Raw genomic sequence first — 20,095 nt, forward strand, 5'->3', positions numbered from 1 at the left:
TCCTCAGTTGGCATCACGAGGCTGAATGCACCTCGAAAAATGGCAACAGCGCATGGCGGCCTGGATGGTCACCCATCCAACTGCCGACCATCCCCGACAGCGCTTAACTTCGGTGATCTCACGGGAACCGGTGTATCCACTGCGGCAAGGCCGTTGCCCATCGTGTGGGATAGACTGTATTATGTAAAAAAAAATAATAGCATCTAACTTATGCACTGATGACTACTAACAACCAAAGCAAATCAATTTGTACAGGAATTCATACGTAACACAACTACAACACGCACAATATGTACTTTTCTACGGATCGGAGGAATCGGTGGAACTCTGACGACTTGGGGCGAGTACGGATTCTTTCCGCCCGTTGCCAACTTTCATTAGGAAATAGTACACCACGCCATAGCAATATGCACTACCGGATCAAACCTATCCGTACACCCTATGCAGTGCGAGATTAACCACGGCGTCACGAGAGGCGCGCCCGGGATGGGCAGTATTGTGTAGTCAGTAGAGAAGCAGTAACAGCAGTCAGAGTAGTTCAATGACGTGAAATAGTCGTCAGATATCAACTGAGAAACAAATGCCTCACTGACATTTCAACCCTTCTAAAGCTGCCAAACCGACTGTTGGTGATGTGACTGCGAAGTGGAAAGGCGAAGGAACAACCACAGCTAAACCAAGACCAGGCAGACTTGGGGTACTGACGGACAGGGACATTCGAACATTGCGGAGGACGACTATAAGATTCAAATGGTTCAGATGGCTCTGAGCACTATGGGACTTAACTTCTGAGGTCATCAGTCCCCTAGAACTTAGAACTACTTAAACCTAACTAACCTAAGGACATCACACACATCCATGCCCGAGGCAGGATTCGAACCTGCGACCGTAGCGGTCGCGCGGATCCAGACTGCAGCGCCTAGAACCGCTCTGCCACAGCGGCCGGACGGCTATAAGAAATCGCGTGAAATCAGTGGAAATAATCACTCAGAGTTCCAAAGTGCTACTAGCTGTTCGGCTAGCACAAGAATGGACTGCAGTGGTCGAGCAGCTTCTCATAAGCCACATATATCTGTAGTCATTACTAACCGACTCTTGAGGTGGTGTAAAGGAAGAGCGGCGCCATTGTGCAGTGGAAGACTGCGAACGATTAATGTGGGTTAATGAATCTCGATAGACGTTGTGGTAGCCCGAACGAAGGGTTTGGGTTTGGTGAATGCGGAGAACGCTACTGCCATCATGGGTAGTGACAACAATCCAGTTTGGAGGAGACGGTGTTACTGTGTGTGTGTGTGTGTGTGTGTGTGTGTGTGTGTGTGTGTGTGTGTGTGTGTGTCTCGGGAGGGGGGGATGTTCATGATTAGGGCATAGTCTCCCTATTGCACATAAGGAAACGCTAAATGCGGAAAGATACGAACGCATTTTACAGCAATGTGTATTGCGTACATTAGAGGAACAGTCCGGACACGATGATTGTATTAGCATGACAATGGACTTTGTGGTAAAGCATCACACGCTTTATGGATAATAACATTGCTAGAATGGATTGGTCTGCTCAAAAGTCCCGACCTGAACCCAGCGGAACACCTTTAGGATAGGTTAGAATGTCGACTTCGCTCCAGGCATCAGGGTCCAACGTCAGTAGCATTTTTTGTTTCGGGTCTTGAAGACGAACGAGCTGCCGTTCGTCCACAGACATTCAGGCACATTACAGAAAGCACCCCAACAAAGTTCAAGCCATAATAAAGACGAAGGGTGGGCATACCGCATATTAAAGTCCACTAATAGATCTATTCGTATGCCTCACATGCAGTGTAAAAATGCAGAAATATAACATTAGTATATCCAGAATGAGATTTTCACTCTGCAGCGGAGTGTGCGCTGATATGAAACTTCCTGGCAGATTAAAACTGTGTGCCGGACCGAGACTCGAACTCGGGACTTTTGCCTTTCGCAGGCAAGTGCCCTATCATTTTTTTTTTAACATGTTTTGTTCAATATAGCTCGTTGCGTCTGGTCTGGGCGGACGTCGCAAGACATTCGTTCACATTGATCGTTGGTTCCTTGACTCAGTTTTCTTATTACAGAGAGCACGCAGCCCCCTGGCCGAACACGACTCACGCCCCATCCTCACAGCCTTATTTTCGCCAGTACCTCGTCTCCTACTTTCCAAACTTCACAGAAGCTCTCCTGCGAACCTTGCAGAACTAGCACTCCTGGAAAGAAAGGATATTGCGGAGACATGGCTTAGCCACAACCTTCAGTATGAGATTTTCACTCTGCAGCGGAGTGTGCGCCGACATGAAGCTTCCTGGCAGAGCACTTGCCCGCGAAAGGCAAGGGTCCCGAGTTCGAGTCTCGGTCCGGCACACAGTTTTAATCTGGCAGTACGTTTAGCATTGTATATGTATATAACAAGAAAACAGAGAGACAAAACTACTGCTAATAGGTGTTCGGATAGCTCTGATTAGATAATATAGGATTACAGTAGGCACTGTGAATACAGTGCTGTTTCCAGTGTGCTGCAGGCCGTGCGACCAGGAGGGAGGGGCGTTTTCCTCTCATACCTCTCTTACCTAAGCAGCAGCCCATATGCTAGCCAGTGACTGCATGCTTACGCTCCCAGCATACCCCGCTGGTGCGCAGTTACACTCCTGGAAATGGAAAAAAGAACACATTGACACCGGTGTGTCAGACCCACCATACTTGCTCCGGACACTGCGAGAGGGCTGTACAAGCAATGATCACACGCACGGCACAGCGGACACACCAGGAACCGCGGTGTTGGCCGTTGAATGGCGCTAGCTGCGCAGCATTTGTGCACCGCCGTCAGTGTCAGCCAGTTTGCCGTGGCATACGGAGCTCCATCGCAGTCTTTAACACTGGTAGCATGCCGCGACAGCGTGGACGTGAACCGTATGTGCAGTTGACGGACTTTGAGCGAGGGCGTATAGTGGGCATGCGGGAGGCCGGGTGGACGTACCGCCGAATTGCTCAACACGTGGGGCGTGAGGTCTCCACAGTACATCGATGTTGTCGCCAGTGGTCGGCGGAAGGTGCACGTGCCCGTCGACCTGGGACCGGACCGCAGCGACGCACGGATGCACGCCAAGACCGTAGGATCCTACGCAGTGCGACAGGCGTGAATGGAGGGACGAATGGAGACGTGTCGTCTTCAGCGATGAGAGTCGCTTCTGCCTTGGTGCCAATGATGGTCGTATGCGTGTTTGGCGCCGTGCAGGTGAGCGCCACAATCAGGACTGCATACGACCGAGGCACACAGGGCCAACACCAGGTATCATGGTGAGGGGAGCGATCTCCTACACTGGCCGTACACCACTGGTGATCGTCGAGGGGACACTGAATAGTGCACTGTACATCCAAACCGTCATCGAACCCATCGTTCTACCATTCTTAGACCGGCAAGGGAACTTGCTGTTCCAACAGGACAATGCACGTCCGCATGTATCCCGTGCCACCCAACGTGCTCTAGAAGGTGTAAGTCAACTACCCTGGCCAGCAAGATCTCCGGATCTGTCCCCCATTGAGCATGTTTGGGACTGGATGAAGCGTCGTCTCACGCAGTCTGCACGTCCAGCACGAACGCTGGTCCAACTGAGGCGCCAGGTGGAAATGGCATGGCAAGCCGTTCCACAGGACTACATCCAGCATCTCTACGATCGTCTCCATGGGAGAATAGCAGCCTGCATTGCTGCGAAAGGTGGATATACACTGTACTAGTGCCGACATTGTGCATGCTCTGTTGCCTGTGTCTATGTGCCTGTGGTTCTGTCGGTGTGATCATGTGATGTATCTGACCCCAGGAATGTGTCAATAAAGTTTCCCCTTCCTGGGACAATGAATTCACGGTGTTCTTATTTCAATTTCCAGGAGTGTATATTGTGGGTATATTGTACAGTAGTCGCCAGCCATGTAAGCTCAATAGTGGACCAGTCGTTACACATGTGTTGCTGGCTGCAATTTGTATACGTGGGGCGGTGGGGTAGATGTCAAGTGTACCGAAAACGCAAACGCCAATCGAGTACACTTGGCGCCTCCTTTGCTCGCGGAGGCCGAGGCCTGGGTGTATCTGGCCTATGCGCAGTCAGCAGTTACCATCTTTCAAAAAGAGCGATGAACAATTTTTCACTTACTCTTTATGACGTTAGTTTTGCTGTGTTTCCTAAGATCCACGACACGGCATAACGTCCACATTAGCTGTCATGTAGTTCAGTCCAGTGCTTCTTCCAGTGCAGTGCTTCTCTGTAGGAATCAACATGGATTCCGGAAACAGCGATCGTGTGAGACCCAACTAGCTTTATTTGTTCATGAGACCCAGAAAATATTAGATATAGGCTCCCAGGTAGATGCCATTTTCCTTGACTTCCGGAAGGCGTTCGATACAGTTCCGCACTGTCGCCTGATAAAGTACGAGCCTACGAAATATCAGACCAGCTGTGTGGCTGTATTGTAGAGTTTTTAGCAAACAGAACACAGCCATTGTTCTCAGTGAAGAGACGTCTACAGACGTTAAAGTAACCTCTGGCGTGCCACAGGTGAGTGTTATGGGACCATTGCTTTTCACAATATATGTAAGTGACCTAGTAGATAATGTCGGAAGTTCCATGGGGCTTTTCGCGGATGTACTGACTTGGCAGAAAATCCTAAGAAATTTTGGTCTTATGTCAAAGCGATAGGTGGATCAAAACAAAATGTCCAGACACTCTGTGACCAAAATGGTACTGAAACAGAGGTTGACAGACTAAAGGCCGAAATACTAAATGTCTTTTTCCAAAGCTGTTTCACAGAGGAAGACTGCACTGTAGTTCCTTCTCCAGATTGTCATACAGATGACAATATGGTAGATATCGAAATAGACGACAGAGGGATAGAGAAACAATTAAAATCGCTCAAAAGAGGAAAGGCCGCTGGACCTGATGGGATACCAGTTCGATTTTACACAGAGTACGCGAAGGAACTTGCCCTCCTTCTTGTAGCGGTGTACCATAGGTCCCTAGAAGAGCGTAGTGTTCCAAAGGATTGGAAAAGGGCACAGATCATCCCCGTTTTCAAGAAGGGACGTCGAACAGATGTGCAGAACTATAGACCTATATCTCTAACGTCGATCAGTTGTAGAATTTTGGAACACGTATTATGTTCGAGTATAATGACTTTTCTGGAGACTAGAAATCTACTGTGTAGGAATAAGCATGGATTTCGAAAAAGACGGTCGTGTGAAACCCAGCTCGCGCTATTCGTCCACGAGACTCAGAGGGCCATAGACACGGGTTCACAGGTAGATGCAGTGTTTCTTGACTTCCGCAAAGCGTTCGATACAGTTCCCCACAGTCGTTTAATGAACAAAGTAAGAGCATATGGACTATCAGACCAATTGTGTGATTGGATTGAAGAGTTCCTAGATAACAGAACGCAGCATGTCATTCTCAATGGAGAGCAGTCTTCCGAAGTAAGAGTGATTTCAGGTGTGCTGCAGGGGAGTGTCATAGGACCGTTGCTATTCACAATATACATAAATGACCTTGTGGATGACATCGGAAGTTCACTGAGGCTTTTTGCAGATGATGCTGTGGTGTATCGAGAGGTTGTAACAATGGAAAATTGTACTGAAATGCAGGAGTATCTGCAGCGAATTGACGCATGGTGCAGGGAATGGCAATTGAATCTCAATGTAGACAAGTGTAATGTGCTGCGAATACATAGAAAGATAGATCCCTTATCATTTAGCTACAAAATAGCAGGTCAGCAACTGGAAGCAGTTAATCCCATAAACTATCTGGGAGTAGGCATCAGGAGTGATTTAAAATGGAATGATCATATAAAGTTGATCGTTGGTAAAGCAGATGCCAGACTGAGATTCATTGGAAGAATCCTAAGGAAATGCAATCCGAAAACAAAGGAAGTAGGTTACAGTACGCTTGTTCGCCCACTGCTTGAATACTGCTCAGCAGTGTGGGATCCGTACCAGATAGGGTTGATAGAAGAGAGAGAGAAGATCCAACGGAGAGCAGCACGCTTCGTTAAAGGATCATTTAGTAATCGCGAAAGCGTTACGGAGATGATACATAAACTCCAGTGGAAGACTCTGCAGGAGAGACGCTCAGTAGCTCGGTACGGGCTTTTGTTAAAGTTTCGAGAACATACCTTCACCGAAGAGTCAAGCAGTATATTGCTCCCTCTTACGTATCTCGCGAAGAGACCATGAGGATAAAATCAGAGAGATTAGAGCCCACACAGAAGCATACCGACAATCCATCTTTCTACGAACAATACGAGACTGGAATAAAAGGGAGAACCGATAGAGGTACTCAGGGTACCCTCCGCCACACACCGTCAGGTGGCTTGCGGAGTATGGATGTAGATGTAGATGATGCTGTAGTACACAGAAAAGTTGCAGCATTAGAAAATTGCAGCGAAATGCAGGGAGATCTGCAGGGAGTGCAACTGACCCTTAACATAGACAAATTTAATGTATTGCGAAAACATAGAGAGAAGGATCCTTTATTGTATGATTGTATGATAGCGGAACAGACACTGGTAGCAGTTACTTCTGTAAAATATCTGGGAGTATGCGTACGGAACGATTTGAAGTGGAATGATCATATAAAATTAATTGTTGGTAAGGCCGGTGGCAGGTTGAGATTCATTGGGAGAGTCCTTAGAAAATGTAGTCCATCAACAAAGGAGGTGGCTTACAAAACACTCGTCCGACCTATACTTGAGTATTGCTCATCAGTGTGGGCGGCGTTTTTCGTCACAGGGTTATTTCGTAAGCGAGATAGCGTTACGGACATGTTCAGCAAACTCAAGTGGCAGACTCCCCAAGAGAGGCGCTCTGCATCGCGGTGTAGCTTGCTGTCCAGGTTTAGAGAGGGTGCGTTTCTGGATGAGGTCTCGAATATATTGCTTCCCCCTACTTATAATTCCCGAGGAGATCACGAATGTAAAATTAGAGAGATTCGAGCGCTCACGGAGGCTTTCCGGCAGCCGATCTTCCCGCGAACCATACGCGACTGGACAGGAAAGGGAGGTAATGACAGTGGCACGTAAAGTGCCCTTCGCCACACACCGTTGGGTGGCTTGCGGAGTATAAATGTAGATGTAGATCGTAAGTGCCCAGTTTTCTCCGGTTCTGCTCGTCGCTTGTGGTAGTCGCACGCACCCTCTGTGTCGCAGCGGCTGCAGCGGCGGCGGCGGCAGCCAGCGGCGGCCACTCGCTGTTCGGCGCGCTGCCGCCCGGCCTGGCGCCTCACCTGGCGCCGCACCTGCCGTTCACCGTGCTGGGCGGCGTCGGCGGCGTCGGCGGCGTGGGCGGCGTTGGCGGCGTGGGCGGTGTGGGCGGCGTGCCGGGCCGCTACCACCCCGGGCCCGCTGCGGGCGCGCCTGCCGGCCCGCCTCCGCCACCTCCGCAGGTGTCCGCCTCCTCGGCGGGCGCCGCCCCCGGGCCGCCCGGCACCGCCCCCGGTTCCGCGCCGCCTCCCGCGCCCGCACCCGCGCCCGCGCCGGGACCGCCGCCACCGCCCCCTCCGCCGCCTTACGGCGGGCTGGGAACGCTCAGCGTCGCCGCGTCGCAAGCCGCCTCGCTCGGTATCAACCCTGCAGCTAGTAAGTATTTTGTACACCTAAGCATAGTAATCGCAATTTATTACAGTTTCTGCACCCCCTTCCCCTCTAATTACCACTAGCAACACTTTTTAACGTGCCCCAGATGCATACCATAATAATAATAATAATGATAATAAAATATACTACTGGCCATTAAAGTAGCAACGCAATGAAGATGGCATGCAACAAATGCCAAAATGACATGAAGTGTACTACACTACTGACCATTAAAATTGCTACACCAAGAAGGGCATGCAACAAATGCCAAAATGACATGAAGTGTACTACACTACTGACCATTAAAATTGCTACACCAAGAAGAAATACAGATGACAATAGGGTATTCATTGGACAAATATATTATACTAGAACTGACATGTGATTACATTTTCACGCAATTTGGGTGCATAGACCCTGAGAAATCAGTACCCAGAACAACCACCTCTGGCCGTAATAACGGCCTTGATACGCCTGGGCATTGAGTCAAACAGGGCTTGGATGGCGTGTACAGGTACAGCTGCCCATGCAGCTTCAACACGGTACCACAGTTCATCAAGAGTAGTGATTGGCGTATTGTGACGAGCCAGTTGCTCGGCCACCATTGACCAGACGTTTCCAATTTGTGAGAGATCTGGAGAATGCGCTGGCCAGGACAGCAGTCGAACATTTTCTGTATCCAGAAATGCCCATACAGGACCTGCAACATGCGGTCGTGCATTATCCTGCTGAAATGTAGGGTTTCGCAGGGATCGAATGAAGGGTAGAGCAACGGGTCGTAACACATCTGAAATCTAGTGTTAGAATGCTTTAAATTTCTGCACTGACTTGCACATGCAGTTACCTGACGAAACTGTAAGTCTGTGAGTTCCCCAGTGTCTCCTGTTATGGTCTCAAGCAATGTCTTGTTTCGGCTAGGGTCACTAAACACGTGTTCTTTTAAATAGCACTGTCCACAGTTCTTTTCTCAAATAGTGTATGCAAATTTTTATTAATAGAATGTACATTTGTGTTAGTAAATCCCTTCCCAGTTTTATGAATCTGGACTTGAATTTACATACTGAACTTGGTAGTTGTGTATCTTGATCTGTTAGGAACCATAAAGTCATTTTCCATTTTATAGTTTCAGTCTGAACAACTTCACTTCCGTCCCCTCTTACTACAAGAACTTTAAGAGCAAATGACAGAAAACACTTCATTGCCATCTAAGTGAGTTTTCTCACTTACGATGATTAAAAAAACCTGATTGCTTTCCTTTCATTTCAAATGTGATTTTGAATTTCTGTGTTCGGTCTAGAGATAGAAATGCAGCAACCTGTGATCAGCATATTTTGCTTCCATATGCTGGTTGTTGACTGTAAATTGGGCTTTCGTTAAACAATCAGGTGTTGTTTTACAGCATGATCTATTACCAACAAAGTAATACCAGAATCCATTTTTCCTCACCAACATTCCAAATGTTGACCATTATGTCACAGGTTATCAAATGTGTCTGAAATCATTCTCTGATTTTTCTGGAAGGTACAAGATTTGTCTCTGGTAGTACCCTCTATGTTGATTAGTAGAGATCGCCTGTTTTCATGTGAATTTTTGCTTTTGATGGACTTGACTAGGTGTGTGTGGTTTGAGACACTTTGAAGACTTCCTGAGGTTCTGACTTAAGTTCAGAATTTAACCATGCATGAATTTCATGTATTATTGTATCAATATCATAAACTGCTTTTGCCTTTTGCAATTTATAGATGCATATGTGGTGCAGCTTCTCCTGCGTACATTCATTTTGGGAAAGTGACTTTCAATGTACTTCTTAAAAGACTGAGCTGAGAGATGTTACTTCCGCCTGCATCTAACAGATTTTTGTTGGTTTCTACTGTTACACACTGCATAGAAAGAGACAGTTACTTCACATAGCAAAGATAGCCTCCACATTAGATATGTTACAAATATTCAGTCATTGGTCGGTATTCAGCTACTTTTATCCTATTCAGCCAAATGCCCCTAATACCTAGGTACTATTTGACAGAATACTTGAATAAGATGTTTTGTTGTAATCAGATAATTGGTAAAATGAAAATATTGGTTCATGTAATAATAATAATAATAATAATAATAATAATAATAATAATGTGTTTTTCTTTTAATCAGTAAAGTAGTTGTAGGTACACAATCAATTTTCGTTTTACAAAAAATTAGGTATCAAATTAAATAAATTTATGTATTCTGCGGGCGCATTTTTTAAAATAATAAATGTCTATGCACTTGAATTAAAATTTAGAAGTGGAAAATGTTGGTGCAGAGCAACTAATTATTTTGCATTTTTAGGCAGTAGTTGACTCCTTTTCTTGTCGCAGACATTCCCAGCTTCAGAGAAAGGACGCTCTGAATAAACACTACTTCCTTGTGCCGACAAACATTTTGCTGCAAGATTTTCTATACACGGAAATTTATCCATTCTTTGTTGAATTTTCATGACGTGATTCGTTCTTAATTCATAAACAATGGTCTATATCAGTTGCAACTGCATTTTTTTTATTTCGTTCTATGTCCTGGTATGAGCTGTTTTTATGTTAAGGCTAAAGGAACCGAACTAATCTACTCGATCTGTTTATCCTTTGTTTTCAATGTGTGAATACACAACACAGATGGAAATACAGTCGCCGCCGCGTTAGTTGAGAATGTAACTGTGGAGGTAAGAATGGTGCAAAGACTACAGTAGAAGCTCAAAAAGTTACCTGATGGGCCCCTGGTTTCGGCCGTCGCATGTCGGCATTCCCGAATCTATGGTACTTCCGTGCGAAACGTGTACCTTAGGAGAGAGCAACTCATCGGCACGAGGAGCGTTAAGCAGCAAATACATAAGTATTTCCCACGTCCCGTACCCTCTCCAGACAGTGACTAAAAAACTTTTCTTCTGCACTTCATTTCGTACCTGAGATATACCTTTATAGGCCAACTTTTCGTACGCAATGGTAACAGACGTAAACAATGTTTAAAATTTACACAGTTTTGCAAATTTTTCTTTTTTAGTTTCTTATTTTGTAATTTTTCTTTCCTGGACAAAAAAATCCCTACGCTTTATAGAGGGATCAGAAATCCGTCCCTACGTTTTGGGGAAAACAGCCAAAAGCCCCTATGCATAGGGATATGCCCCTACGGTTGGTAAATATGTGCGACGTGAAGAAACGTGCGAGAAACAAACGCGACGATAAAATTTTTCCCTCCGCGCGCCGGCCGAATACTTTTGTGTTATATTCGGCTATTCGGTTAGAAAGCTCGAAGAATATTCTGTAATCAGCATGTGCCCCAATACATTATTCGTTGCAAATCTGCTTCAGATATGAGATTGTCAGTCCTCTGTTCATCGCAAAATCTTCTGTGCTCCCACTGAAGTTTACAGAATGCCCCATCCAACAATACAATAGAACTATACTTCTCCATCATAGCGTACTCCAAAGACTGGGTTTGCTTATTTTCCTGTGTAAAAGTTTTATCTTCACAGGCAGTTGTGCTGTTTCATTTTTCTTGCTATATTTCGTGGAATGTCTGATGTCTGTCGATGATACCAAAGGTGTCAATGATCTATTTATTTATTTATTTATTCTATAGCAACACACTACCTGTCTAGGTAAACAGCATACCAATCAATTGAGTCCATGAAATGGTTTTTTTATGAGAAGGGAGAGACAGCTACCTCAGCCTGTAGAGCAGAGTTATACGCTCTGAGAAATACTTTTAGCAAATTTTTATTTGAGAATATGAAGAGTAATGGATGACAGTTCTTTTTACTGCTGACAGGACATCCAGAATTTTTTTGACTCTTCTTGAGTCTGATTCACTGTTGTGTATCACTGCAGTGTGTAGGCACTTTCAGGTGACTACAAACAGTATCGTTTTCAACAATCATTTGATTTGTTTGTAGCTCTCCTATGGTACATTTTACCTTGTATTAATGTTTTCATCCCCGCATTCCTACTAAGTGTAACATCCTCAATAATCTGTTCACATGTCCTCACCTGCCTGCTAAAAACTCTTCCATATTCTTTCTTCTTTCAGTTACCAAGTATGCCTTAACAAATGCCCTAATCCAAATGTGTACTTCTTGTTAGCGTTTACCACAGATTTGTAAATACACTTATTTCCTCTTCATATCACACTGTCTACTTAACTTTCAGTATCCTTATGCTGTTTCAAATTTCAAATTCTTCAGTTTTCCTCTTCTTTGGCTCTGTGATGGTCCATGATTCAGCTGTATTCAATGATGTACTAATTTGCAATTGACTACTAGTATTGAATACAGTATGTAAAACTGAACTAGCTAGCAAGCAGAAACAATTAGAGCTAAGGTCAGAAATGTACTTAGGTAAGTTAAGAATGCTTATGCATGTGTTAATTTATCGAGTTAATACCAATGATTACAATACCAGTAAATGTTTTTTAGTTCTTTCATTTAAAAAGTTACCAAATTAATAATGGACTTTCTTCAGCAGCATGGTGGACAATGGCATCCCACATTGCGGTACAGGACTACCTGGTACGGCTGCAGGCGGCAGGGGGCATGTCATTTGGAGGCTTGCCAGGAGCTGAGACACTTGTTCCTGGTTACCCCTTGCTGTCCGTCCCACATACACAGCCTCATGGTAATGTATTATTCTAAAATTGCTGCTTGGGCAATCCAATATAACATTTAATAAGTCATTTGATAAATCCTATAAAAGCTGCAGCACTTTCTTAAACAACATCCTTGTATGTATGATTTTCAACTATTTTTGGCCTCCATTCAACGGCTTTCTTGGTGTGTAAGAGGGTATTATGTACTGATAAGGTATTTAAGCCACAGTGTGAAATTGATTTCCTCATATGTGCAGGTGTTTTCAGTAGTTAAGGTCACATGTAGGACATTTTGAAATTTCTGCCATTAAATTTCGTTGTTCGTGTAATTGTTCAAATCCATGAGATGTTGAAATAGGGCTACCAGCAAATCTGAATCTGGGTTGTAGGCAGTTTTCACTCCCATTGAAGCAAATTATCATGTTCCCATACATTCTGCATCTCTCTCTATTCACAAATACCTCTTGTTTCACTACGTTGTTCAATGTGTTTCTTTCCATTCTTCAATTAAATTAAAAATAAAGTATTACATGTAACATGGTACTGATAAAAGAAACTGAAAGGATGACAAGTAACCCAGTAGAATAAGTGGTTATTGCCATTTAAAAGCAGTTGTTATTCCTATTTATAATGGCAAGAAGAATCTATATTCTGATCCATTAACTTTGAGTTGGCTTTTGTGGCCACTGTCATTCTTAGTTGTTAGGCCATTCGTACTCCTTTTCAAATTTATCCAGAACTCAACACTGTAAGCTCCCTGTGGGATTTTCGTCGTGGGTCTTGTGGTGTCCCTGGGTGACTGAACACTTTTGAAAATCAGTGCTTTGTTCACTTACAAAATCCTGTTTTCTCTTCACTTTTTTGGAGTAGTAGAGTTGCGGGTAAAAGTCTTCAGGCTACTATTGGTGGCTTGCTGTCATTGTATAAATGCTAATAGCAGGTAGTGAAACGAGGAGAATGTTGTAAAAATATTGTTATTGTCACGCTGCTGAGGTGGCTTCCAGATAGTTGTTTATGTTTCTTGTCTGTTGTCGTGGCTGGGTACATGGATAGTGGACAACCTTTAAGTCTGAAGCCTGTAGCTGTCATCTCTATTGCAACTGCACTTGTCCTGGAAGTGAGTTTCTCCAAGCTTAATTGCATGATTACATTGTAGCTAGATGAAGCTATACAAAAACTGTAACTGTTACCCAAGGTGATCTGTTCATAAATATGTGGCCCTGCAATTTTTATTATATACAGTTTATGACATGTATAATATGTGAACAAAACTTTATTCAGATTGAACCGTCATTCAGGATGTTGAATTTGATTTTTTGCTTCTGCACATACTCTGTTCACAAGTAATATTTTGTAAACCATCACAGATCTGCACAAGTTATGGTGGATGTGACACAGTCTTTTGCCATAATTCTGCTACAATATGCCATGTGTGTTGACTGAGCAAAAAACTTTGGAACCACAAGGGGAAGGAACTGCTCAGTAACTCACCTCACACTATTTTCTTGAGAAGATAATTATACTATCTGTTATCATTATTCTAAATTTGTAATCATATTGAACAACTGAAGTAAATATGAAAAATAAATCTTGAAGCTTGCCCCTCATTTTAGTATGTATTACTCTTGAAGATACATCAGTTCATATGTCCAGTAACACTTTAGATAATGGCATAAATGGCTGGTTTCCTGGGCCTGATGTTCGTCTAAGTGGCCAGTCTCCAAAGTGTTAATAATTACGGATATTATAACACCCACCATTAAGAACTATTTATTTCATGTGATTAAAGCAAAGTGAATGATGTCGACATTTGTCAACATTGAATGCTTTTTGTTTTGTATTTCTTTAATTTGCCACACAAGTGTTTATAAATTACTACAAAAGTTATTAATAGTTTCTGCTTGAAAACAGCAAAAACAGTAAATAAAGTAATGGCTGTTTGGGAAAAAAAACAACTTTCATAATCACTAGCATTTTGAATTCCATAAACTATATACTTCTTGTTTCATACTTATGCAACATCACCATTTCTTTGTGGCAGGCATGTTATGACATTTCCGTCAATTTTGTTGCAATGAAACTGTTGTTTACCAGTCTGTCACTTCATGTCTTGTTAATTATTGCAATAAAGTCTCATTAAGGTGTTCTTCAAGAGTAAATTGAACATTAAAGAGAAAAATGTCGTAATGAAGTAGCATTTATATGCGTGTACGTAAATGGATTACAGGTAGTATAAAAAGAAATAAATGGAGTATTATCATCATCATCATTTAACAGGTCCAGATTCCCAGGTACTGGTAATGAGCCTCTTCCACTTTGTCAAATGGAGTATTATAATCAAAATTTAATTAATTCATGCAATAAAATAGTACTGGTTTTTGAGAGCACAGAAATACTTGTAAAAAAGATGAATAAGTTCCAGTTGCTTCGGTCTGTACGGAGTGTTTAAGAACAGAATGTTCCCTGTGCCTACAATTAATGTCATCAGGTGATTCAACATTTTCCATGAAGACATATCTGCAAATTAGACTAATCCAGGACTTGATGTTTCAAATGGGCAGGCATTGATTTAAATTTCATCTCTCCTTTATCTTCAACACTTTTATGTTCTGCATTGACTTCAGTAATCTCATCAATATCCAATATCTGATATGTGAAATTATTGTGAACTGGAACAAAGTCTTGAAAATTGTCATCTCTGAGTTCTTCATGGATTGGCTGCCTCTCATCATTGTCAGCATGGTTAACATTAACATTTACCCTCCACATGTCTGCTATAATATATTTATACAGTCAGTTGTCTCTAGTACAAAAGCATTTCCGAAAAAAGTTCCAAGAGAATGATAAATATTTCTAAGAATTCCCGCCTTCTGTAATCAATTTTTTGTGATCATCTCATCCAGCTGCAATAAAAGTCAGCGCAGGAAGTTCAGTGGCTTTGCAGATTCTGGCACATTAATGTGTTGTACATGCAGCTGAGCACAATGCTTCCAATAAAAATAATTTGTCATGTTTGTAATAGCAGAAGTTTCCTAATCATACTGGGAAAAAGAAAAGCAAGTTCATTGTTTTGCAGGGAACATCACAGTTGTGTACAAGGTGCGCCATATTAATGCACTTAGCCATGTGATGAAAGTGCTACTTCTGTCATCCAATTTCATCACTGTTTTATGTACCTGCATAGCAGTCTATATACATTGTTGAAGCAACAGCAATTTGATGAGCAACTTCAGTTGTTCTGTCCCATCAGCATTGGTGGAAGTGAGTACTGTCACTCTGCTGAACTTCCCACTGTGGCAAGTTTCATTTTGTACAGTGGCGGACTTGTTAGGCACAAGTTTGAATACCAGCCCAAATTTGTCTGCATTAAACATCTCACATTTTTCATACAGTATCATCAAACCTGCTGAATCACAATTTTAACAGCCAATAATATCTTCTGTGTTTGTAGATTCAGTCTTAACTTTGATTTTTTGGTAAAAGTTTCCAGCATATCTCTTAAAATTATTGGGCAAATCAATAGATACAATAAAATGTCCTGTTTTTATTTTGATTGCTATTTCTGGAGCCTTGCCTTGAATTAATGTTCCTCGTAGAGGAATTTGTACAGCTCTGAGTTGCTGTATTCAGTGAATTAAAACGTTTTCCAGCTCGGCATATCTTGCAGCTTTCACTTTCTCGTTCTTTATTATGCCTTTACAAAAATAAAATTCAGTGTCCTTGTACTTGCTGACAGTTCCTTGCAACATCGAAGATAACAACTCAAGAGACTTCATAAATATGTTTTGTGACATCTCCTTTTCTTCAATTTATTGCTCATTGAAAATGCTGTCTTCTTATTTTGCACAGCCATTACGTAAAACTCTATGTACAATTTATGATTTTCCAAGTCCAGTCATTAACAGCCAACCTTTTCCCTTGTGCTACTGGATAAATCGCCTGTCACCTGCTGACGAGTGTTTATGAGCCTCCTGGAGCTTCATGAGAATGTGCCACCAAAGAAAGGTAGTATATCTTCTGCAGGAAAGGAGGACTTTAACCAGGAGTATTTTATGTAGGCCTTTTTGGAAGTTTGAGAGACTGATGCCTAAGAGCATTTCACATGGGGAAGAATTTTAGTTGGGAGTACCTTACTATGGTTTTACTGTAATTATTTTATGTGTAATGTAGAAACTACATTTGGGATAATTTTCATACTCATTGGAGATGAAATTAATTTGATGTCCTATGATAAATGTCTTTTTTTATAGCTCCAACTGGAAAATCAGGCAAGTCATCCAGCTCAAAAACTTCATCATCTTCATCATCATCATCCGTCTCAGCATCGGGTACAGCGGGACACACCGGTAGCAGTCGTGAACGTGACAAGGATCGGTCATCGACAACACCAGTTGTTTCTGCCACTATCAGTCCCGGTGTAGTAAGGTGTGTAAAGAATTTAAAAACATTTACATGCTTAATGCTGAGTTGTGATTGTTATTGTTAAACATGACTGATCAAGGGTGAGTTAAATCAAGACTCTTAAAGTTTAGTGTCAGGTGTATGAGTGTTTGCTTTTGTTATGAAGAGACAAGGACAATATATTGATGTGGCACTAATCTTTAACAGCGGTATATGATTAAATCCCACACTGTTTTGTCTTTTTCATTGATGACATTTATGGACATCATATTCCACATCATCTGATCCAAGAAATTAGTTTCTTGTTTCATTTAAATGTGAGTGTTTTTGTATGATGATGTCTCACAGACGTCTTTCAAGACTTTTCATACATTTGATAACTACTTTTGTTCATCAGTGGTCTCAGTGCACTGCAGTGCTCTTTTACTCCATCAACTTTAATTGTTATTTTGTGTTTAAGATCAGCAGTGGCCTTTCTTCAGAAGCCTTGCACTTATGCAGTGAAATAGGCAAACTTTACATTTTTTCTACAGAATGTTCTCTTTCTGCCTAATGCACTGGTGCAGTCTATATGTCATGGGACTTATATTAGGTAGGAGCAGGCTCCAAATACTCTCCGGCCCTCATGATAAATTCTCTCTCTCTGAAACACTTGTGGTTAGTTCTGGGATAGTTTCTTCAAGAAAATGGAATAGATCACAGCTGCTTAATTTCCATATCCTTATCCAAATGGGGCCAATATTCAAACTCTGATGATATTACATCTATATGGACAGTCCACAAGCCACTGTACGGTGTGTGGTGGAGAGTATTCTGTATCACTACCAGTCATTTCCTTTCTTGTTCCACTCGCAAATAGAGCGAGGGAAAAGCAACTTTTTATATGGCTCTGTATGAGCCCAAATTTCTCATATCTTATCTGTATGGTGCTTATGTGAATGTACATCGATGGCAGTAAAATCATTTGACAGCCAGTTTCAAATGTCAGTTCTCTGAATTTTCTCAATAGTGTTCCTCAAAAAGAATGTTGTCTTCCCTCCGGGGATTCCCATTTGAGTTCCTGAAGCATTCTTGTAACACTTACACGTTGTTCAAACTACCGGTAATAAATCTAGCAACCAGCCTCTGAATTGCTTTATGTCCTCCTTCAATCCGGCCTGTTATGGTTCCCAGACACTCTAGCAGTATTCAAGAGTAGGTCACACCAGTGTCCTATATGTGGTCTTCTTTACACATGAACAACACTTTGCTAAAATTCTCCCTACAAATTGAAGTTCACCATTCATCTTTCATGCCACAGTTCGCACTAGCTTGTTCCATTTCATATCACTTTACAATGCTATCCCCAAATACTTAAACAATGTGACTGTGTCAAGCAGTACACTATTAATGATGTGTGTGAATATTACTGGTTTGTTTTTCCTACTCATCTGCATAACTTACATTTTCCCACATTTAAACATGCTGCCATTCATCTTGTATCTTACTACAGTCACTCAATTTCGACACCTTACCATACACCACAGCATCATCAGCAAACAACCGCTGGCTGCTGCACACACTGTGCACCACACCATTTATGTACATAGAGAACAGCAGTGGTCCTACCACACTTCCCTGGGGCACTCCTGATGATACCCTTGTCTGTGATGAACACTTGCCATCAAGGACATCATACTGGGTTGTATTATTTAAGAAGTCTTTGAACCGCTCACATACCTGTGAACTTATTCCATATGCACGTACCTTCGTTAACAGCCTGCAGTAAAGCATTATGTCAAATGATTTCTGAAAATCTAGAAATATGGAATCTGCCTGTTGCTCTTCGTCCATAGTTCACAGTATATTGCGTGAGAAAAGGGCAAGTTGAGTTTTGCATGAGCAATTCTTTCTAAAACCATGCTGGTCCATGGACATAAGCTTCTCAGTCTCAAGCAAATTTATTATATTGGGCTGCAGTTTTGCGGGTCCATTTTTTTACCCTTCTTATATGTATACGGGAGTCACCTGTGCTTTTTTCCAGTCACTTATGACTTTGCACTGGGCGAGAGATTCATGATAAATGCAAGCTAGGTAAGGGGCCAATGCCATAGAGTAATCTTTGTAAAACCAAGTAGGGATTCCATCTGGACCTGGTAACTTATTTTCTTTCAAGTCTTTCAGTTGTTTCTCTACACGAGGGATGCATATTATTATGTTGTCCATATGAAAGTATGTCTGATGGTCAAATGATGTTTGTACAGTTCTCCTGCGTGAACAATTACTTGAACACGGAATTTAAAACTGTGGCTTTTGTTTTGCTACCTTCAGCTGCCACACCAGACTGATCAACAAGGGACTGAATGGAAGTCAAGCTGCCATTTGTCACACTTCTCTTCTCCAATGTTCCCTTGTGTTGATTTCATCTGTTTCTTTTTAAATCTTATAATCTCTGAATTTCCAGAAAGATTCTTATGAAAAGAGGTCAGTGTTTAAAACACTGGTCTTGAATTTGGGAACAGTGGGTTTCAAATCATTGCATGGCCATCATAGTTTGTGTGTCTTGTAATTTTCCTAAATCGCTTTATGCAAATGCCATGCTGATTTCTCAATAAATCCTTCCTTTCTCATTTCCAACTGAAATATTATTTCATCTCCAGTGATTTCAGCAGCGGCAAGATGTTATACTCAACCTATATTTCTTTTGCAATGTTGTTTTCTATGAGATATGGTAATTTTACTACAATACATATTTTGGGTGTAAATGTAAACTTATGGGTATCACACAGGAAGTTATCTTTTACATATTTGCAATCAAACAGATTTATGAAGTAACTTTGCAATTAAAGTTCACAGTGTATTGTTGAGCACCTGTAAACATTTGTATCCCCACAAACCAGCAGTTACATTATTACATCCTCTGTTTGACATCATTTTGTTGACAGCGGACTTTCAAAAAAAATTCATTCATTCCTAGAAACAACAATGTATGGATCTAACTCCAGGGAACAGATGATGTGATTTGACGTTTTGCTTTATTTTTGTGCAGAACTTCCTGTGAGTTTGTGTTATCATGACTGATCATGAAGTGTTCTAAAATTGTCCTTCAGGACAGGTAATGGTGGGCTGGTAGGTGCAGCATGTGGAGGCATCTTAAGGTAACAGTTGCTGTCTGTGTGTGTGTGTATGTGTTTCTTTTTTTTGTGTTTGTGTACGCACACATGTATTTTCCATTGTTTGAGCTCTTGGTAATTTTTTTATGTGTAACGTCCGCAGCTCGTGGTCTTGTGGTAGAATTCTCGCTTCTCGCGCACGTGGTCTCGTGTTCGATTCCCTGTGGGGTTGGGGATTTTCTCTGCCTCATCACGACTGGGTGTTGTGTGTCTTTCATCATCATTGACTCACAAGTCACTGAAGTGGCGTCAACTAAAAAGGACTTGCAATACGGTGGCCGAACTTCCCCGCATGGGGCCACCCAGCCAACAAT

General features: G+C 42.3%; 1 protein-coding gene across 1 annotated transcript in view; it reads left to right on the top strand.

The window, feature by feature from the left end:
• Positions 1–290: 290 nt before the first annotated feature.
• Positions 291–20,095, top strand: part of LOC126184390 (bromodomain adjacent to zinc finger domain protein 2B-like) — a 318,222-nt gene continuing 298,417 nt past the window's right edge. Inside the window, exons 1-7 of the mRNA XM_049926773.1 lie at positions 291–446; positions 2,627–2,953; positions 3,892–4,164; positions 7,139–7,350; positions 7,529–7,623; positions 12,105–12,257; positions 16,479–16,653. Coding sequence (XP_049782730.1) covers positions 291–446; positions 2,627–2,953; positions 3,892–4,164; positions 7,139–7,350; positions 7,529–7,623; positions 12,105–12,257; positions 16,479–16,653 — 1,391 coding nt within the window. The remainder of the gene's footprint in view (positions 447–2,626; positions 2,954–3,891; positions 4,165–7,138; positions 7,351–7,528; positions 7,624–12,104; positions 12,258–16,478; positions 16,654–20,095) is intronic.

This window comes from Schistocerca cancellata, chromosome 4 (assembly GCF_023864275.1).
Source record: "Schistocerca cancellata isolate TAMUIC-IGC-003103 chromosome 4, iqSchCanc2.1, whole genome shotgun sequence".
Lineage (NCBI taxonomy): Eukaryota > Metazoa > Arthropoda > Insecta > Orthoptera > Acrididae > Schistocerca > Schistocerca cancellata.